Below are 22,781 nucleotides of genomic sequence, written 5' to 3'. Positions count from 1 at the left end.
AATGTGATAATCTATTGTTTCCAAGCTCAAACATAGTGTCACATTCAATATCACTGCGAAAGTATTGTCTGTTTTGGCCCAACTTCTCTGGGTCACCTCAAGGCTTTATTGTCTCGTAATTTTGTTCCTTTGAGCTTTAGCTTAAAAGGCGTCTTAACATTTGAATCATGAACTCGCTCTTATATGACTTTGACTTTCTTCTCTTATTACAACGTAGGATTCGCTTAAACTAGTTTCACAACGAATTTCTTTTCGAGTTCAACCGTCAACGGTCAAACTTAAAGAACTTTTACCAGGTTAAGTAGCTATGAGAAGATGGAGAAGAAAGGATTTGGTGTAATGGAGAAAGGGTATTTTGAGGATTATGAAAAAGTATAAGGGACAATAAAGTAAAATATTATTGTCAAACTTAAAGAACTTTTACTCAATTAATGGCTTTTAGCTTGTGTTGGACCATTTGGCTTAAAAGCCAATTGCTTTTAAGCACTTTTTAATGTTAACAAACACTCAAATAATCGAAAAACAACTTAAAAGCTAGTTTGACCAGCTTTAAAACCAATCCAAATACCATCTTACTCTTTCATTACAAAAACTCATTTTCCTTCTTTAAAGGGAACAAGATCTCGTTAACCACAATGTTTGTGAATGAGGCATACCTTTGGACTTTCACATTATGATAAGCCTGAAGCACAAGAACGAAGTCAATATATAAAAACATATGAAACCCTTTGCATGTAGGCATACTTTGCTCTACCTAATTTTTAAGGGGGAGAAAAGCCTAAAGGTTCAGCAATCCGATTTCTAGGAGATATACTAATTGCTAAAATTGTTTCAGCCTGATAGTATATTTGATTTATTCCTCATCCTCAATCTTAAGCTAGTAGACTCCATTTTTTTTGGTTTTCCACCTAGTGTACAGTACGCGCATTGGGACAGACTGCTTACCAGAGTTTTTTTTTCATTTCTAAGGCTCAAAGCCTCAAACACAAGACCTCTTATTAAGGGGGAGATGCCATTCCATCCCACTATCACCACAACCCTTGTTGCCCTCATGTTATTGAATTCATAAAAGTTCTTTCTGTAGTTCCATTTAGATAAAGCAACATACCTAACACTTTGCTAGGATATTACAACAACAACAACAACAACAAAAATCCCAATAGTTTCCCACAAGTGGGATTTGGGGAGGGTAAGATGTATGCAGCCTTACCCCTACCCCTGGAAGGACAGAGATGCTTTTTCCAATAAACCCTCGGCTAGAGAACGACTGAAAAAGAAAAGGTAATTGCAACAAGTAGGAATAAAGTGGGCTATACAACGGAAGAACCATCACCAGAACCCTGGCAATATTATAACATGATAAGAAGCTTTGAACTAGTTCTTGTTACATCAGTTATCTAGTAAATCCGCTCAACTGGGAGTACAAAGTTAAATTGAAAACCATAACAATATCGAAACTCAAGCATTAATAAGGGATATGTTTATCAGTTATTTCGTATTTACTATACACGCTAACATATTTAGCAACATGGTATTCACACAGACTTCAAATTCATCTGTTTTGGTTTTATAATCCCTTATTACTGCTGGTTTCACTTTCAACTGTAACTTCTTGAACAAGGATCAGGTCGTCTCATCAAATGCCATCACCTAGAAATAAAAAAGAAGGCCAACTCATAAATTAGCAAAATGCTTTTCAAAACAGTGTCTGTACGACTCTAATTCTTCTGAAAATAAAGCAAACATGAAGCTTCAATACGACAAGGGGCATGTATTTCCACCAAAATCTTTAATCGCATCGCTAAACAATAACTGTACGACACGCTAAATAGACCTGAATCAATATAATCTCCTGCACTTCCTAATTAACTCCCTTTTCCATTTTGTTCACATTATTGTGTTTTCTGGTGATCTTTCTCTATCTTTCTTTTCTTCCTTTTTTCAATCCAAACTCATCACAATTGACTAGTTAACCAAGGGACTTGCCCTGTAAATTTTTCATCCAAACAGTTTGTGAGATGGATATGGTGCAATTCAATAAATGATGCTATTGGCATTGACATTTTGGTAACTGTCATTCAACTTCTTGTAGTTAAATAGCATGCAGATGGCAGATACCAGATGTTAAGATCCGTAATTCTTGTGCCTCAGCAAATTGCAACACAGCCTGCTATTACCATTTCGCTCACAACAGCTTTGATCAATACCAGACTACTAGAAAGTGAAATTTATAGCTCTAACTTTTATTGCCAAGGCCAAAATATGAATTATCGAATTCTGATATGCATGTGTGTTCACCTCAGAAAAAAGGAACTTTCTGCTACTTGTGCGCCAAGGAAAACCGATGGCATGAAAACGGCAGCAAAGTCATGCAGAACAGGGCACAAGGAAAAAAAAAAAAAAGAGGAGAAGCAGCCAGAGTAAGCAATAGAAGGGAATGACTTATACTCTTGCGGTCTTGCCACATTGGTGGTATAATAGCAAGATTAGCATCAATTGAACCATTGAGGTGTTTGGTCTATAGAAGACCCATGGATTTTTTTTTTGATTTTTTTGGGGGTTACCAGAACTGAAAGAGTCCTGAAGGCATATCTTTTGTATTGCATGATGTCAAACCTTGGTGGACACAAGAAAACAAATATTGGGCCATTTATATGGTCCTCCTCAAATTTACTAACAGGATTTCTGTATCCTTTCTCTGTATTAGAGAGGTGTCAAATAAAATTTAGTACCACTTATCCATCAGGCTAAACCCTGATAGAAATCAACTAGATTTACCAATCCTTTTCATGAATCTCATTACAGCCTTCTCGACAAACTTATTAACACCAGCACAGTTCAAAAGTTCCAATCACATTCACTTTATATCCCATCACAAAATTTCCCTAGGAACACTGCATAAACATTGTCAATAACAGCCCTACAGAGATGTTTGCATAAGCATGAAGCAGGCTCGGAATCAAGGTACACTACAGAGGCCGGATTTGTTGGCTCAAACCAACACCAGGTCAGGTCTTTGGGCAGCAGTCTGGTGCAGTTTGACTTTAAAAAGATAACTAGGGAATAGAAGGTCTGTTTAGCCTGCCTTAATGGCCCCAACAAACCTTCTCTTGACTGTGCAAATCCTCGGGCCCAACCCAAGCCATGGATTAAGTGCTAAGCCCCGGCATAAGCCCAAGTGTTTGCACCAATTAGGCCAGGCAAACTACCAGAATAGTTGCCATTTTTCATCATTCACAAGCAATTTGATTGAATACCTGAATCTACCATAAAATTTTGTTAGTCAACCTAACCGAGAATATCTGAGACACCATCGAACCTTAATGGAAGTGCATAACACTTGGGAGCTTCTTATCTTCTCAACTACCTTATCACCTTTAAATCTCGGCACCTTCATTTCAAAGAAAGTACTTATTAGGGTTATAAAAAATTTATTTTCTCATTATGCTTTTAATCAAACAACTTCACCAAAGAAAAGTTGCATGTGACATCTTCCTTTCAATAATGTTTCTCTAATCTTATAACATCTCCAAATGTTTATGAAACTTCATGATACTGGCCTCGTTAATCACTATTTTCTTCTTGCTCTGGGTATTGTCATTGTTTTTCACTGGTCTGGTAAACTTTCTTTGGAGACCAATTCCCAAACTTAAAATTTCCTCAAAATAACCACAAGTTATGGGCTTCCACATGTTTAACTGCATAGCAAGCCAATAGAATTTGGGGCCATAATAGCCAGCAGTTAAAGAGACCTGCGGGTTGTTACCCAATCTAGTGTCAGAGCTACACGAAGTCTCTTAAAAACAGGAGCAGATTCGAAACAAACATGAAGATTCAATGTAATGAATGTTCAGGTTGTATCATTCTACCACCCTGTTTTGGAATAGATTCTCCACGCATTCTCAAAATATATTCCACTATACAACTAATGTTAGTTGACTTGCTTCTAACAGCCTAAGAATGTATAAGTTATAAAATCCTTGACACGCTTTCTGCTCACTTTTCTGTTCAAGCTCTCGCTCTACATTTGGTATATTACAGTAAACCTTCTTCACTTGACTGCAGTTCAGCTCTTTTCACCCTCAACTCTGGCTTTCCAAAATAAACCTTCCCTAGAGATTCCCAGTAACCTCTTTTCTTGAGTTAATTGCATACAACTATCTCTATGATACAAAAAAACTCGGTATTGCATATAAAGCAGAATTGTGAAAGCAAATTTGCTCATTTGGGTATAATTAGCAAATAGAGAAAAAGGTAAGCAAATAAATAAACAATGAGCCAATCCTCCACGTTAAAACAAGATAATGATGATAGGATCAATGCTAACTATATCCCGTGCAAGTATTTGTAATGAGTTGGCCCACAGATCATTAGTTTTTCCAGAAGAATCAAGTAAGAAATTTGAAAAATGTCGGCTCACGCTTTTTGTGCCGATTAATGCATAATCTTTGACAAACATTGGAGTGTGGCTGGGAAAAAGAACAAGGTAATTCATGAAAAAGAATTATAAACTGATAAAAACGAGGGAAACAACAGTTTCTTACATCCCTCCCCTTGTTTTCCCTTTCCTAATTTTCATTTTCCAACAAAAGACAAGAAGTTTAGATGTTTCTTTTTAACCTATAAGAATATAATTTAGTCTTTACACCAAGAATATTCCTAGAACTGTCTCCTTATTATGGATCCACATTTTAAGGAGTGGCAATATAGGGGCATTTGTGCAGCTTCAAGAAGGAATTTGAATCTACATTGTTAGTTATAATGGCTGTATCTTGGAACTACTTGATTGTCGCTTAGACAAAGAGGTCAATGTCGAAAAATAAGAACATGCAGACATTTCGCTCGGATAGCCTAGGAATTGCTTGTAGCATAGCAGAATATATCGGATAAGCTCAATGACTACACCAAATCAAGCATTACAAAAAGGAGATGGCACATATAACGTAAATAATATCACAATTACCTTGCCACAAACTGGACAGCTGTCACTTCTTTCCATCCACTCATATATACAACTCAGGTGGAAATGGTGAGAGCATTTTGTCATTATTTTTGGGTTTTCCTCGGTATATTCTGAAAGAGACAGGATCATCAGTGTCATGAAAGTAAATATTCAAAAGATACCCTGAACTATGCTAAACAATGCCCAGAAACCATTCAATGTATGCCAAAAAGTACGTGAATGATATACTGCTCAAAACAATTTCATTAAACACTGTTGTTCCCCATTTAGTCATGTTTATTCTTCACCACTTGGTCCTGTAACAAATATTATCAAACCAATGATTTTAGAAGGAAAAACTATAACAGTGGCCAGGGTATAGTAAATTTCTGTTGTCCACTAAACAAAATAATATCTAGGTTATGCTACCAAACGGTGGGACAAGGGGAATACAAAAAGACTTTTTACAAGACACTCCCGCAGAGGGTATGGATTAGACTACTTTTGCTACATCCAATGAGGTAGAGCAGAAAGCTCCAACTTTTTTTTACCTTCAAGACATGTCGGGCAGACATCTTCATCTTCTGAATAATAATAGAAATGAGCATCTCCAGAAGTCATTTTAGCTGTTGAGAATTCAACGGACGATTTGTTGTATTCTTTTGATCCTTCTTCAAATGTAGGCTGACTCCATTTATTTACATCGCTTAATGATTCGGAATCATCAAAGCTTCTTTGTAGTGGTTCAGTTTCCTCATGTGAGTGGCTTGAGCCTTTCTCCCTTCTCGATACTTGTCCATCTTGTTGCAAGCGGAAATATCTTGGATCAGCATCATAAGGAAGTGGTCTCGGAGGAGAACGGTAAACGTCAGACAATGAGTCATCAAGAGATGTTGTAGAACTCAAAGATGCAGCACCTTGATCAGATGAAGGAATGACATGTTGTTCTCCTCTATGGAAAAGTGATGTATACTGAAGAAAAAGATAACGAAGATATGTAAATTCTATGGCAAGTAAAGGAGTAATTGTCATAAGCACGTATTCAGTGAATTATGAAGGTCTTGATATGAAGCTGATGACAATCTAAAAACAAGACTATACCCAAAGACAATGTTTTGTGATAAATATACCTAAACAGATTATGAAGATAAGTTCAGCTACCGGATACTCTCAAAAGATTTTAAAATTTTGAGTATGTTCCATGTGTGAAATGCTTTGGATGGTGAGCCTTATTGAAATAGTAAAGTTGTTTCATCATCTCATTAGTTAAATATTCAAAGGAAAATGACTATAAAGGTACTCTCCATTGACTATAATTGTGTAAGCAGCAGCAGTGCGTTTGAAAAGAAGGAATTATATGGTGATTATACTACGATGGTGTCGAAAATCATACCACATGCAAGAAGTTCTGAACAAGAGTTCCAAGGCATATACAGTTTCTATACATTGAGCTGTTTGGATTGGCAAAATCTTCACAATCGTCTCGTAAGCAGCAACAAACTGCGCCCATGGTACCGTTTTCAACCTATGTTGGTACCACAAAAACCTTTTCAAGTGTCATTGACAATCCCAATTGTCACGATATCCAGACTGTGGAAGCAAAACTTGTGGCAATTGGAACTTGGAGTAACAAACGAAAACTAAGGAAAGACCTTCAGCGAGCAAATGGAATTGGGCACCCGCTCTCTTCAGGAAACCCCCCGAATGAGTGAATGCCCTTTCTGATCAAGACATTAAGAAAAAATAAGTATTATGTTAGATTCCTGTAACAGTGAAGACAATTAAACTATCAGAACTAAGATATAAGAAGACACACAATACTTCCAAACTTACAGCTGTTGAAGATGTATACCTTAATTCCAAACAACTCTTATCGTCTATATGAATCCTCAATATTCATTCAACTCCATTTGGACCCTTTTAATTCCAAGACTCAAGAATGCCCAATACAGTAGTTAACTTTAATATCTTTGTATGCAATTATTAAACTCAGAGAAAAGATTACAATTTCTAAAACTTCAAATATTTCCTGGGATTAGAAATTTTTTTTTGTTATTAATAGAACCTCAGTAGAAAAGCAAACACAAATGATCAGCTGAAGAAGCTCAATGGTCACAATTGTAAGGCAAACAGGAAATCAAGAATTGGGTAATTATAATTTCAGATTAATCAATTCTTAAGTCAAAGAATAGAATTTTAACGCAGATACATATGGTAATCGACCAATTCAGACAATACCCAATTGAGGTCACAAGATTAAAGAAGTAATCAAGGATGGAGAAAAGAAAAGCACACCTCTAAATTATGGAGACAGAAAAAGGGAGAGAAAAAGCGATAGAATGGATGATTGTATTGAATTCCAGAAAAGACCGAAGCCAATAAAGAATTCTTGAAATCGGAGGTTCGATGCTTTTGGATTTTTTGTATATAATTTTCGCCAATATTGGCCGATACGCGTCAATAGAGACTGCCTCAAAAGCCTTTGGGCTTCTCTCTTTTTTATTTTTCTTTTTTCTAAAACAAATGATACTACTCCGCATTCAACTCAGTTTGCTTCACTAATCCGCGGATCAGTATAGGCATCCAATAATTATGTCCTCTAATTGGATTGTGGTGTTATGTTTTACTTTAGATACAATATTAATTTTTATTAGTCTCGATTGCATAATATCATATAATATAATATAATATAAATATAACGTAAAATGATTCAATATTAATTTTTATTAGTCTCGATTGCATAATATAATATAATATAATATAAATATAATATAAAATGATTGTACATATAAAACGACTAGAAATAAGCCAAATAGGTTGTAAGTTTGTGCTACCACAACTAGTAACTCCCTTCATCAGAACTTATATAGAAGACTTTTTTTATTTTTTTTTATTTGAATGTCACCGTAGAGGTGTCGGGGTTGAGGCATGACCCCTTACCTGTATATTACCAAAATCCAAAAAGTGAATACATGGAGGAGAGGGACATAGTGCCTTATCTCCTTTGGATCATAGTCCGAGTCGAGCCTATTTAGAGATCTACTAACTACACAAAAGCTCCTATGAGGAGGAGTACATGAGTGGTGATTACTGAGAATTTGTGAGGGGTTATTTCCCGTTCCACAATGATAGAGGATATACAAAAATATGGGGCTAATTACATACATAATCACCATGAGCGTTTGTACCGTCCCTCCTAAGTCTAATTCTAAAATATGGGAATTGTGCGCTATCCATACGGTAAGCTCCCCTTGCTTCAGTTGGTAATTCACACACCTGAGAGAAAATTCTTGCCTCTGTAGACATTTGCGAGTTGGCTCCAAATTTGGCTAAGGCATCAGCAGTTTCATTTCCCTCTCTGTAGCAATGCTGGATTTTTATGTTCAAATCGTGGGTTATTTGAGTCATGTATTTGATATCATCTGTAAGCTCCCATGAAGGTTTATAAACTCCCTTCATCATATTGACAGTCATAAGGGAATCCATCTCTAAAATGCAATTGGTTATATTATTTTGCCTGCACCAATTAAGAGCATACAATGCTGCCTGAACTTCAGTTTGGTTGTTAGTGCAGAAATGAAGAGCTTTGGCAAATGCCATGATCAAATCTCCATTTAGGTTCCTAATCACCCCTCAAATTCTTACAGTTCTCTTTGTAATATTACTGCTTCCATCAGTGTTTATTTTTAGCAAACCTTCTGGAGTTTTATTTCATATAACTGGAGTGCTCGTGATTCTTGGTCTATAGTCTTCCATGTAAGTGCAAATTTGATGCCATTGCCATTTCATGTCCACAGTAGCTCCTCTCTTCTTCATGTATACCTTCATATGAAACAAACAGACTGTCTTAGCTTTGCAATCGTAGGATTTATGTTTCCATACCTGATAGAGCATCTATGTTTTCATAGCTCCCAACAGATAAAGATAGGAACTACTCGACATAGGTCTCTTTGGACATCATTCTTATTCTGAGTGTTCCTCCTTTCTTTTAAAGTATATGCAATTGATTGGCATCTTACTTTAATTCCCAGAGGACCTGCAAAGAAATTCCAAGTTAGAAAAGCAATATCACTATTAAGGAGAATATGCATGCGATATAGTTTCTTCCTTGGGGTGTAGGCAACAAGAACATCTGGAAACTATATTATGACCAGATCTCTTTATGGTTTCATCCACAGGTATTTTACCCTTTATAGCTCTCCAAAGAAAGAAAGAAATTTTAAATTGGACATTCTTCTTCCACACATCTTTTCACATATTATCCATATCCTTCTTCTCCTAATGCAGTTAAAAGCAGAGGAACAAGTAAAGGCCTCACTAGAAGTCTCAGTCCAAACAGGGGTGTCATTAATCTGTCTATTGCCAATAGGGATATGAATAATATGATTCAACGGATTATTAGGAACCAGCCTAGATATAGTGTTTACATCCCGTGTCTTATCCTTGATACAATCCCTGATCCTCATATTTCCAGGTTTTCTGTTACCATTGACACAAGCACCAAGTGGTCCAAGTCCTGTCCAATTATCCCACCAAAAGGAGCTATCACCATCATTGATCTTCCATAGGATATAAGGTTCAATAACTTTTCGAATTTGTATCATTTCCTTCCATGCAGCAGAATGTTTATGTTCCAAGGCCTTTGCAACAGGGTGGCTTCTCCGGGAGTTTTTAGCTCTCATGAATTTGGCCCAAAGGTTATTTGCAACTCTGAACCTCCACCATCTTTTGGCAGAAAAAGTCTTACATAAGTCAGTTAGACTTTTAAAACCCACACCACCTTCATCAGTAGGATAACAAAGATTCTTCCAAGAGCTCCAGTGGTATTTGTCCTTGTTTTCAAATTTGCCCCAGAAGAAATTGGAGAAGCAACTCTCCAATTGTTTGAGAATTGTCTTGGGAGGGGTAACATCTGCAAGAATAAGAAGAGCTTGAGATTGAAGCACATGTTTAATGAGAATAGCTCTTCCACCAGGGAATAGTACATGACCTTGCCAACCTCCTATCTTATTCATAACATTCCTGGCAATATCTGTATAATAACAATTTTTCTTTCTTCCAGAATAGATTGGACAACCCAAATACTTGAAAGGGAATGATTGATATCGATAACCAGTGAGCCTCAAAATCATATTATGTCTACTATCACAAATATACTTGGATGCCAAGTGAAAACTTTTATCCTTATTGATCTCCTGTCCTGAAGATTCCTCATATCTCCTTAAAGTTTTCATTACCTGCTTTATGGAGTATTTATCTCCAGAAGCGAAGATAACTAAGTCGTCTGCATAGGCGAGATGATTGATTGTTGGACCTCTGTTATTCATAGAATATCCAATATGCTTACCCTTATTATGGAGGTGATTAAGGGCTATGGACAGGGCCTCAGCTGCAATAACAAATAGGCTAGGGGAGAGGGGGTCTCCCTGTTTAAGACCTCTAGAAGAGGGAAAGAAACCAAATCTAGTGCCATTAATAAGAACAGAGTACCAAACATTAGAGAGAAATCTATGAATCATTTCAATGAATGGTTCAGCAAATCCCATACACCTCATAACAGAAAAGTAAGAAAAAGCCAAGAAACTTTGTCATAAGCTTTAGCCATATCTAGTTTCATAATCACATTGCCACCTCTATTTTTGCGTTTAATATCCTGGACAATTTCTTGAGTTAACAAAACATTTTCAGTGATTAGTCTTCCTTTGATAAAACCAGTCTGATTTTCAAAAATAATACTAGGAAGCAAATCTTTAATCTATTGGAGATAATTTTTGAAATAATTTTATTGGAGAAATTACTTAGACTAATAGGTCTAAGTTGTTAGTCTAAGTTGAGAAAATGTAGAAGAAGATTCAACCTTTGGAATAAGTACTAGACAAGTATGAGTAAAAAATTTAGTTAGAGTGTTACCACCAAAGAAATCTTTAACCATAGCACACACATCCTCAGCAATAATATGCCAGCAAACTTGGAAAAATTTGCCATTGAATCCATCCGGACCAGCTGCACTATCAGGATGAAGCTCAAAGACTGCAGTTTTCACTTCCTCATCGGAAGGAAGCTGGATAAGAGCTTGATTGTCTTTCCAAGTGATAATATTGTCAATCCTTTTGAGGAGGTCCATATCATTGTTCTGGTCAGGTTGTTGTGAGGCCCCGTGAAAAATTTCCACTCTAAACCCGAACCTCGTAGTGCCAAGTTAGGGCCAGGTGTTAGAAACTCATAAACATTCTTCGCGGCTCGTAAGCTCGCCGCGGCTTGGACCCTTTGAGCTGATCTATGCATTCAAAAATAAAAAATCAAAGTTTTCCAGAAAGGTGCAAATGTGCGTTTAGAATGCGATCGCATACCAGGTATGCAGACCGTATTTCTGCCGCAGAGTGAGTCAGTGTGTTAGCTAATTTGAGGTTAAAGATGCGGTCCATTATGCGATCGCATAACCAATATGCGGACCGCATAGTCGTCGCATAATTTCCTTAGGATTTTGTGAAGGTCAGTTTTGCGGTGCATAATGCGACCGCAGAACGGGTATGCGGACCGCATTTCCGTCGCATACCCAAGCAGAAGGTTCAGGTTTTGGGAGCCTTTTTGCGGTCAATATGCGGCCCGCATTTCCACTTTGCGATCGCAGATCCGACTCGAGGCTCCAATTTTCTAATTTTTAACCCCCCCCNTTTCTTTTTACCAATCATATCAACAAGCGTTAAATATTAGAATAACAGCAGAAATATGAAATTAAAATGGAAGACTTAACGAAGTAAACCAAATAACAAGGAAAAATCCACATATGTCTCTACCCAGGACGGGTGTCACAACATTCACGGACTATCTAAAAGTGCTACATACAACTGTCTGAAACAAGGAATAAAGTCTGTCTCGGATACAAAAGGAAACAGATCATAAATAAAGATAGAGGAGATGCCGGGCCTGCGGACGCCTGCAGGACTACCTCGGGAATCTCGTGGACTGAAGACTAGCTCCCGAACTACTGCTGCTGTCCGGTATCTGGATCTGTGCAAAAGAGCACAGAGTGTAGTATCAGCACAACCAACCCCATGTGCTGGTAAGTGCCTAGCCTAACCCCGGCGAAGTAGTGACGAGGCTAGACAGTACAACCACATAAACCTGTGCAGTTATATATATACATCTACAGCGAGAAATATATCAAGAATAAACATTTTAAATGGGAGGGGAACATGCTTCAGGGATAGCAGATAATACAAAATTTCAAGAGAATAATAAGGAACATCAATAAATTAACTCTAACACGGATAAGGGAAATAAAAGCAGATTTCACTATCAGTACACATCTCGTTGCAAGCGTGCAACCCGATCCCATTTCTCAATTTTTCCGTGGTAGGCGTACCACCCGCTCCCATTTGATCAAATCTCGTGGTAGGCGTACCACCCGCTCCCATTTCATCATAACTCGTGGTAGCGTACCACCCGCTCCTATTTCATCAATATCTTGTGGTAGGCGTACCACCCGCTCCCATTTCAATCAATAACTTGTGGTAGGCGTACCAGCCGCTCCCATTTCAATCAATAACTTGTGGTAGGCGTACCACCCGCTCCTATTTCAATTCAACACAAAGTCACACAAAAATTCCGGCAAGGAAAACAAAAGCAATATAATAATAATTTCCCGGCAAGGGAACAACAATATCAAAATAACCATCCCGGCAAGGGAGAATCAGCTATAACCAAATCCTAGCTCAACTCTTACTCAGCTCGATTAATACCAGTACTCAAGTATAAATAAAGTCCACGAGAATAAACTAAATCTCTACTCAATATCAAGAGTCATCAATTTAAAGCATCTGAAGTGTCATTTAAGAACACAACAACTATCAATTTAAGACTCACGGTCATGCTCGACACCAACGTATAGATACTCGTCACCATGCCTATACGTCGTGCTCAACAAGAAGCAATTAGCAAATAAGACTCAACTCCTAATCCCTCAAGCTAGGGTTAGACCAAACACTTACCTCGATGCCTTGAACACAACTCAAGCCTCAATTATAGCTTTACCCCCTGATTCCACCACCAATCCTCTCGAATCTAGTCACAAGTTACTTAATTACATCAATAAGTGCTAAATGAATCAACCCCAATGCATGAAAATGAGTTTTCCAAAGTTTTACCTAAAAAGTCAAAATTCGCCCCCGGGCCCATGAGATCAAAACCCCAGGTTCGAACCAAAACCCAATTACCCATTCCCCCACGAACTCAAATATGTAATTTGTTTTGAAATCGGACCTCAAATCGAGGTCCAAATCCCCAATTTTTGAAAAACCTAGGTTCTACCCAAAACACCCAATTTCCCCCATGAAAATCTTTGATTTTAGGTTGAAATCATGTCAAAAGATGTTATTGATTGAAAGAAATGAGTAAAAACTAACTTACAATTGATTTGGAAGAAGAGTTGTTCTTGGAAAATCGCCTAAGTGTGTTTGGGTTTGAGAAATATGAAAAAATGAAGCTCAAAATTGTTTAAGTGTAAAAATTGCAGGTCTCAGTTATGGGAAATGCGAACATGGGTTCGCAATTGCGAACCCCGACCTCTGCAGATATGGGAATTACGAAGCATTGTTCGCATTTGCGAACGCTTCAAAAACTCCGAACCTTCGCATTTGCGAGACCATGGTCGCATTTGCGATGGTCGCATTTGCGACATATTGATCGCATTTGCGATCCCTGGCCATCATGGGCACCTTTGCATTTGCGAAGTAAATTATCGCATTTGCGATGAAGGGTCAGGTCTGTGCAGCTCGCATTTGCGAGCCAGGCTTCGCAAATGCGAAGCCTGCAGGTCAGATCATACCAGCTAAGTTTTAAGTTCAAAAATGCAACCCGTGGCCTATCCAAAACTCACCCGAGCCCTCGGAGCTCCAAACCAAATATACACACAACCTCAAAAATATCCTACGGACTTATTCCTGCGATCAAATCGCCAAAGTAACATCATAAACATCGAATTAAACCTCAAAATTCATGAATTCTTTCAAACTTCATAAAACATCAAATTTCCAATTTAGGTCCGAATCACGTCAAACGACGTCCGTTTTCAACCAAATTTCACAGGAAGGACTTAAAACATATATAAGACCTGTACCGGGCGCCGGAATCAAAATACGGGCCCGATACCATCGCTTTCTAATCAGATTTCATTTCCAATTTCCTTAAACAATTTCAGAAAACAATTTTACTAAAAAATTCATTTCTCTGGCTTGGGACCTCGGAATTCGATTCCGGGCATACGTCCAAGTCCCATATTTTCCTACGGACCCTCCGGGACCGTCAAATCACGGGTCCGGGTCCATTTACCTGAAACGTTGACCAAGGTCAAATTTATTCATTTTAACATCAAAACATAGCATTTTTCACAGAATTTCACATTTAAGCTTTCCGGGTACGCGCCCGGACTGCGCACGCAAATCAAGGTGACTCTAAATGAGGTTTTCAAGGCCTCGAAGTCATAGAATTTAGTTAAAGACAGGTGATGACCCTTTGGGTCGTCACATTCTCCACCTCTAAAACAACCGTTCGTCCTCGAACGGACAGAAGAAGGAAGTACCTAAGTCGGGGAAAAGATGAGGATAACGGCTCCGCATATCGGACTCGGACTCCCAGGTCGATGCTTCAGGAGGCTGACCTCTCTATTGAACACGAACAGAAGGGAAACTCTTTGACCTCAACTGACGAATCTGCCGGTCTAGAATAGCTATCGGCTCCTCCTCATAAGACAAGTCCTTGTCCAACTGGATAGTGCCGAAATCTAACACGTGGGCTGGATCGCCGTGATACCTCCGAAGCATGGACACATAAAACAATGGATGCACGGCTGATAAGCTCGGCGGCAAAGCAAGTCTATAAGCCACCTCTCCCACTCGATCAAGAATCTCAAACGGACCAATGAACCTAGGGCTAAGCTTGCCCTTCTTCCCAAATCTCATCACGCCCTTCATAGGCGACACTCGGAGCAATACCCGCTCACCAACCATAAAAGCCACATCTCGAACCTTGCGGTCTGCATAACTCTTCTGCCTGGACTGAGCTGTACGAAGCCTATCCTGAATAATCCTGACCTTGTCCAAGGCCTCCTGAACCAGATCCGTACCCAACAACCGAGCCTCTCCCGGCTCAAACCATCCAACTGGAGACCGACACCGCCTACCATATAAAGCCTCATAAGAAGCCATCTGGATACTCGACTGGTAGTTATTGTTGTAGGCAAACTCCGCTAAAGGCAAAAACTGATCCCACGAGTCTCCAAAGTCAATAACACAAGCTCGGAGCATATCCTCCAAAATCTGAATAGTCCGCTCAGACTGCCCATCCGTTTGGGGATGAAATGTTGTGCTCAACTCAACTGGGTGCCCAACTCTTGCTGAACTGCTCTCCAGAAACGCGAAGTAAACTGCGTACCCCGGTCTGAAATGATAGATACGGGCACACCATGAAGGCGAACAATCTCCCGAATATAGATCTCAGCCAACCTCTCAGAAGAATAGGAGACCGCCACAGGAAGGAAATGTGCTAACTTGGTCAGCCTATCAACAATGACCCATACTGCGTCGAACTTCTTTCGAGTCTACGGGAGTCCAGTAACGAAGTCCATAGTGATCCGCTCCCACTTCCACTCGGGAAGCTCAATCCTCTGAAATAAACCACCAGGCCTCTGATGCTCGTACTTAACCTGCTTATAAATCAAACACCGAGCCATATATATAACGATATCCTTCTTCATTCTACGCCACCAGTAATGCTGCCGTAAATCCTGATATATCTTCGCGGCACCCGGATGAATAGAGTACTGGGAACTACGAGCCTCCTCCAAAATCAACTCTCGGAGCCCATCCCTATTAAGCACACAAACTCGATCCTGCAATCTCAAAACTCCGTCATCATCTAAGGTAACCTGCCTGGCACCTCCGCGCTACACCGTGTCCCTAAGGACACACAAATGGGGATCATCATACTGCAGATCACGGATATGCTCCAACAATGAAGAATGAGCGACCGTGCAAGCTAACACACGACTGGGTTCAGAAACATCCAGCCTCACGAACTGATTGGCTAAAGCCTGAACATCCAAAGCAAGCGGTCTCTCACCGATCGGAATATAAGCAAGACTGCCAGTACTGGCTGACTTCCTACTCAAAGCATCGGCCACCACATTGGCCTTTCCCGGATGATATAAAATGGTGATATCATAATCTTTCAACAACTCTAACCACCTCCTCTGCCTCAAATTCAACTCCTTTTGCTTGAACAAATACTGAAGACTCTTGTGGTCCGTGAACACCTCACATGCCACACCATACAGATAGTGCCTCCAAATCTTCAATGCGTGAACTATGGCGGCCAACTCCAAATCATGAACTGGATAGTTCTTCTCGTGAATCTTCAACTACCGCGAAGCATAGGCAATGACCTTGTCATCCTACATCAACACTACACCAAGCCCAATACGAGAAGCATCACAATAAACTGTATAAGGCCCTGAAATTGTGGGCAAAAGCAACACCGGTGCCGTAGTCAGAGCCTTCTTGAGCTTCTGAAAGCTCGCCTCACACTCACCGACCACCTGAACTGGGCACCCTTCTGGGTCAATCTGGTCATCGGGGCTACAATAGATGAAAACCCCTCCACGAACCGACGATAGTAGCCTGCCAACCCCAAGAAACTCCGAATCTCTGTAGCTGATGCTGGTCTAGGCCAGTTCTTCACTGCCTCAATCTTCTTCGTATCAACCTGAATACCTCTGCTGACACCACATGACCCAGAAATGCAACTGAACTCAACCAGAACTCACACTTCGAGAACTTAGCATACAACTGACTATCCCTTAGAGTCTGAAGAACCACTCTAAGGTGCTGCTCGTGCTCCTCCTGGCTGCGGATATATCAATATATCATCAATGAAGACTATCACGAACGAATCCAAATAAGGCCTGAACACTCGGTTCATCAAATCCATGAAAGCTGCTGGGGCATTTGTCAACCCGAATGACATAACCAAGAACTCATAATGCCCGTATCGAGTGCGGAAAGCTGTCTTAGGGACATCGGATGCCCTAACCCTCAACTGATGGTAGCCAGATCGCAAGTCAATCTTTGGAAATACCTTGGCACCCTGAAGCTGATCGAACAAATCATCAATCCTCGGCAACGGATACTTATTCTTGATTGTAACCTTGTTCAATACACATTCTCATTAACCCATCCTTCTTTTTAAAAAACAACACCGGCGCACCCCAAGGCGAAACACTGGGCCTAATGAAGCCCTTCTCAAGCAAGTCTTGTAATTGCTCCTTCAACTCTTTCAACTCAGGCGGCGCCATACGATACCGCGGGATAGAAATTGGCTGAGTGCCCGGAGCCAAATCAATGCAGAAATCAATATCCCTGTCGGGCAGCATACCCGGCAGGTCTGAAGGGAAAACATCAGGAAACTCACGAACAACGGGCACTGAATCAATAGAAGGGACCTCAGCACTAGAATCACGAACATATGCCAAATAGGCCAAACACCCCTTCTCGACCATACGCCGAGCCTTCACATACGATATAACATTGCGGATATAATGACCAGGAGTCCCTCTCCACTTTAAACGAGGCATACCCGGTAAAGCTAAGGTCACAGTCTTGGCATGACAGTCCAAGATAGCGTGATAGGGTGATAACCAGTCCATCCCCAATATAATATCGAAGTCAACCATGTCTAAGAGCAACAAATCTACACGAGTCTCAAGACCCCCAATCACCACAATACAAGAACGATGGACTCGATCGACCATAATAGAATCACCCACCGGTGTAGACACATAAACAGCAATACTCAATGCATCACTAGGCATGACCAAGTACGGGGCAAAATAAGATGATACATACGAATACGTAGACCCCGGATCAAATAACACTGAAGCACCTCTATCACAACCAGAACTGTACCTGTAATAACTACATCTGAAGCCTCAGCCTCGGGCCTGACCTGAAGAGCATAACATCGGGGCTGGGCCCCACCATCCTGAACCACATCTGTAGGATGGCCTGCTGCTGGCTGGCCTCCACCTCTAGCGGCCTGAGCTCCACCTCTAGGACCTCTACCTCCACCTCTAGCACCTCTATCTCCACCCCTAGCTGGCTGGGCGGGCTGTGGAACATCTGGTGCCTGTACCATGGCATGAGAACTCTGATGCTGAGAGCCACCTGGTGCGCGAGGGCAATACCTAGCAATGTGCCTCGTGTCTCCACAAGTAAAACAAGCCCTCGGCTGCTGGGGCTGACGACACTGGAAACTCTAAAGCGGTGGTGCACTGATAGGTGCTAGTGGTGCACTGAAGGACTGCTGATCGAAATACTGCGTCTGAGGACCACGGCTACCCGAAGCACCGTGAGAAACCTGGAGTGCTGACTGAAAAGGCCTAGGAGGATGGCCTCTACCGTATGAATCCCTGCCTCCAGACGAGGCACCACTGAATCTGCCTGACTGACGGGGTCTCTTGTCTGCTCTATGACCACCCCCCTGTGATAATACCATCTCAACCCTCCGGGCCACATTGGCCGCCTCCCAGAAGGATATCTCACTCCTAGTCTCTCTAGCCATCTGGAGACGAATCGGGTGAATGAGTCCATCAATAAACCGTCTCACTCCCTCCCTCTCAGTGGGAAGTATAACCAGAGCATGGCGAGCTAAGTCAATGAACCTGGTCTCATACTGGGTGACAGTCATGGATCCCTGCTGAAGGCGCTCGAACTGCCTCCGATAGGCCTTTCGCTGAGTAATGGGGAGAAATTTCTCCAGAAATAGCTGTGTGAACTGCTCCCATGTCAAGGCTGGTGCTCCTGCTGGCCTAGCTAAGTAATAATCCCTCCACCAAGTCTTGGCGGATCCAGACAAGCGAAATGTAGCGAAATCAACCCCATTGGTCTCAACAATTCCCATGTTCCGAAGAACCTCGTGGCAACTATCTAGATAATCCTAGGGATCCTCAATAGATGCACCGCTGAATGTAGAAGTGAAGAGCTTGGTAAACCTGTCAAATCTCCACAAAGCATCGGCAGACATAGCTCCTCCATCACCAGCCTGGGCTACCACGCCCGGCTGAGCTGCTCCAACTAGCTGAACTGCTGGAGAGTCTGGGGAGCTACCTACTCCGGAGTACGGGTATTAGGAGTCTGGACTCCTCCTCCAGCCTGAGAAGTGGCTGGTGCTACAGGAAGCAAGCCTGCACGGGTGACACTCTCCATGAGGCCCACCAATCGGACCAACGCGTCCTGAAGAACTTGGGTGGCAATAAACCCCTCTGGGACATGAGATGGGCCCACCAGAACTGTTGGGGTCGGAACCCCCTCGTCAAAATCAACCTGAGGCCCCGCCACTGGTGCTGCTGCTCGGGGCTGAGCTCTGCCCCTACCTCGGCCTCTAGTACGGCCTCGGCCTCGCCCTCTACCCCTCGTGGGAGCTGTTGTTGGGGGCTCGGGCTGCTGAGCGGTAGATGAGGAAGCGCGTGTTCTCGCCATCTGCGAAAGAACAAAGTAGAAATTCAATTAGCTTTGAGAAACCAAACCGCACGACAAGAAAGAACAAATGTGAAACTTTTCCTAACTCTGTAGCCTCTGGGGGTTAAATACAGACGTCTCCGTACCGATCCCTCAGACTCTACTGACCTTGTCCGTGAATNTCTAACTTTAACCCCCCCCCCCCCATCGTTATATTCGGTATTATAGCTCATTTGAGCAATTTTCTGGACATTTCTAGAGTGAGGGAGAGGGGTCTAAGTGAGAGAAAGTTCTCCCCATCAAATTACTCCATAGAATCTTGCTAAATCCTTGAAGATAATCAAGTGAAGGCTCCTAAATCTTTATCCCAAGAGGTAAGGCTCCATCACCTCAGCTCATATTTGTATATTTAGCTATATGGGGTCCTTAGGGAAGTAATTCATGGGTATAAAAAATGAATTCCTTGCATGCATATCAAAATTTAGGGTATTTGGAAGCTAGTAAACTAAAAAGATGGCAATTGGGGGTATAGAATGATAGAAATTCCTCTCAAAGGGGGCCTAAGATCATAATGCACCTCAAGTGTTCGATATTATGCTTGAACCAAGCTAGAATCACAACCTCGTCTCTAATTTCAGGTTTAATTTGTAATTCTTGCATCATAGATCGAAGTGATAAGAATTCCGGAATTTGTAAAGAGTAAGGAAGCTATATTGAGGTATGTGGCTAAAACCCCCTTTTATTAGAAATTGAGCTCCGTTGGCATTTACGAAGGTGTGGTAAGATTTGAATTGGTTGGTGTACTGATTATTGTTTCACATTGATTGATTTGTAATTTGTATACACATATACATGAAAGATGTGCCCCAAACGTGAGTAGTGTATTATTATTGATGTTTAATGAAGTATGAAATATACAATTATGTGTTGAAATGCCTGGGCTATAATCCAAAGATCAAAACTGAGAGTTTTCATGCTAACTATGTACATGTGCTTGCAACTTGAATTACTTTCGTATGTGCCTATGATCATAACTTGCAAGGTGAATATTGAAAAGGAAAATGATGTGATAAGTGTGCCCCAAAGTGCCCATGAGTTGAATTGATACATGGAAGATAATTGATTCAAGTGAGATGATCAATAAGAAAGAAACCACGCCTAGGCAACGCGGCCTAGCCGATCGGGCCGTGATCGGACACCATGCTGCACACATGGTTGTGATGTGCTGATATTGAATTCCGGATAAGGGAAATGAAATAGTGATCGAGATATATGCCTCCAATGAGGCAACCTAGCCGGTCGGGTCATGATCGGACTCCGCTCAAGATAGCGGTGGTATCGAGAACAGTGATGAACTTATGAAAGAAATGCCCCAAACTAAGTTATGGGAATTATGTAAATGATTCTATGATTTGCATATTTGATTCACCTATGTGATTTACTTGTCATTGCTTGGTAGTTCTTTCTAGTAAAATGGTGTTTAGTTATACATACTAGTACTATTCAATGGTACTAACGCCCCTTTTGCCGGGGGCGCTACATTTTCTTAAATGAATGTAGGTGGCTCCATAGCAGATAGCGCCGATCGTGTGTAGTAGAGCATTCTCCTTCCCAAAGATCTTGGTGAGCCCCTTTCTCCTTCAAGGGGCTATATTGCACATCTTCTTATTTGGACTTTCACTTTTGAGGTATACCCGGGGCCTTGTTGCCGACGTTGTCACATTTATTTTTGTATCCTTAGAGGCTCCGTAGATATGTATGTGGGTTATACGTGAGGCATTGAATGGGAGTGTTATCCATGTTGTAAATCTAAACTTGCGTTGCCTATGAATTGTGTCTCTACGGGAACCTTGGAAACTAACTTATCTACTGTTAATATGGTGATCTAAAATGAACTAAAAATGTTGAATATAGTATCTCCCTTTGTTGAATAAACGAAAGCGTGGTCCCCTTATTCGTATTGAGTTGGGTAGATGGTGTCTGGAAAGGCTTGCTCAGTTGGGGTCACTCGATTGAGCGCCGGTCGCGCCTCTCGAGGTTGGGGCGTGACAGTTGTGAAAACAGCTTGCTGAAGTGAGAGATAGCAACTTCTGCAATTTTCTCATTCCCTTGAATCCATTGACCATGATCATCTTTAATTCTATGGAGATAAGATCTTTTCCTCTTATGTCTGATGATGCTATGAAAGTATTTGGAGTTTCTATCCCCTTCTTCCTCCCATTTGATGTTGGCTTTCTGTTTCAGAAAGGAGTCTTGCATATTCATCCACTTGATTTGTTGAGAATAGACTAAATTAAGATTGATCCTATTATTGTTGCAGTCATCTTGTTCATATTTAATCTCTAGATCCTCAACCTTCTTCTCAAGTTCTTCTGCCTTGTCGAAAATAATGCCAATACTTTCTTTAGACCATTTACTAAGACAATGAGTGAGATTCTTGAGTTTCTGATGTAGAATATACATAGCATTACCTTGTATTTGAGTTTCCCAGCATTCTTTAACAACCTGTTCAAAATCAGGTTGATCCACCCAAAAATTTAAAAATCTAAAGTATTTGATAGGAGGAGAAACATACTTGGAGCACTTATAGAGCAACACATTATGATCAGATCCTGTTCTGGGCAAGTGTCTGACAGTAGCCACTGGACAGAGAGCTGGCCATTGATCGTTATAGAAAACTCTATCTAGTCTCTGAAGAATCCTATTATCTCTCCTCCTTCCATTAGACCAAGTGTAATTGTTACCTGTATATCCAGCATCTGTCATACCACAATCTTCCATACATCTGATAAAGTCCATGCTTTTACTAAGTCTGTGAATTCTGCCACCTTTCTTCTCAATAATGTCCATAATTACATTGAAGTCACCTCCAATAGACCATGGTCCATTGATATGATTACTCATATTGTTGATAGATTTCCAAAGGCTCTTTCTTCTTCTTGTACTGATTTTTGCATAAACAATAGTAATCCAGAAAGAGTCTGCATTATACTGTGATTGACTTCCATAGTAATCTGTTGTTTTTTGTTGGTAATGACTTTGCATGTATAATCATTATTCCAGAAAATCCAGATCTTCCCATTACTATTTGCAATCGCATTTGGAAAGCCAAGTTTTCTTCTGTAGTGGATATAGAAGACTAACGCACAATTTTTTTCTTTATTACAATTTGAACCTTGATTTCATGGTCTATTTCATTTGTTTACCGTTTATGTCAACACATGATGGTATTACTCAAAGGAAGAAAAGAATGAAACTAAATGAAGCAAGTGCAGATGCAGCTAAGGATTTATGGATTCATCCAAACTCAATGGTCGAACTTTGTATAT

At 40.7% G+C, this 22,781-nt stretch overlaps 2 protein-coding genes across 3 annotated transcripts; both read right to left on the bottom strand.

Annotated features, from left to right (window-relative positions):
• Positions 1-1,311: 1,311 nt before the first annotated feature.
• On the bottom strand, positions 1,312-7,439 carry LOC109241429 (E3 ubiquitin-protein ligase At3g02290-like). Of its 2 annotated transcripts, none has more exons than XM_019408168.1 (5): positions 7,238-7,439; positions 6,336-6,663; positions 5,494-5,914; positions 4,964-5,073; positions 1,312-1,650 (listed from the first exon to the last, which is right to left on the bottom strand). In XM_019408168.1, the coding sequence occupies exons 2-5, from the start codon at positions 6,450-6,452 to the stop codon at positions 1,624-1,626; spliced, it is 675 nt and encodes a 224-aa protein (XP_019263713.1). In that variant the 5' UTR covers positions 6,453-6,663; positions 7,238-7,439; the 3' UTR covers positions 1,312-1,623. The 2 variants fall into 2 exon arrangements, with proteins under 2 accessions (XP_019263713.1, XP_019263714.1); XM_019408169.1 differs by lacking the exon at positions 7,238-7,439 and adding an exon at positions 6,795-7,218.
• A 1,214-nt stretch (positions 7,440-8,653) lies between these two features.
• LOC109241425 lies at positions 8,654-22,497 on the bottom strand. The gene is made up of 5 exons (XM_019408167.1): positions 21,515-22,497; positions 10,882-11,127; positions 9,198-10,492; positions 8,878-8,978; positions 8,654-8,764 (listed from the first exon to the last, which is right to left on the bottom strand). Exons 1-5 carry the CDS (start codon positions 22,495-22,497, stop codon positions 8,654-8,656), a joined length of 2,736 nt encoding a protein of 911 aa, XP_019263712.1.
• Between the last annotated feature and the right edge of the window lie 284 nt (positions 22,498-22,781).

Source organism: Nicotiana attenuata, unplaced genomic scaffold (genome assembly GCF_001879085.1).
Source record: "Nicotiana attenuata strain UT unplaced genomic scaffold, NIATTr2, whole genome shotgun sequence".
NCBI classification, from domain to species: Eukaryota; Viridiplantae; Streptophyta; class Magnoliopsida; order Solanales; family Solanaceae; genus Nicotiana; species Nicotiana attenuata.
This window is presented reverse-complemented; position numbering and strand designations above follow the sequence as displayed.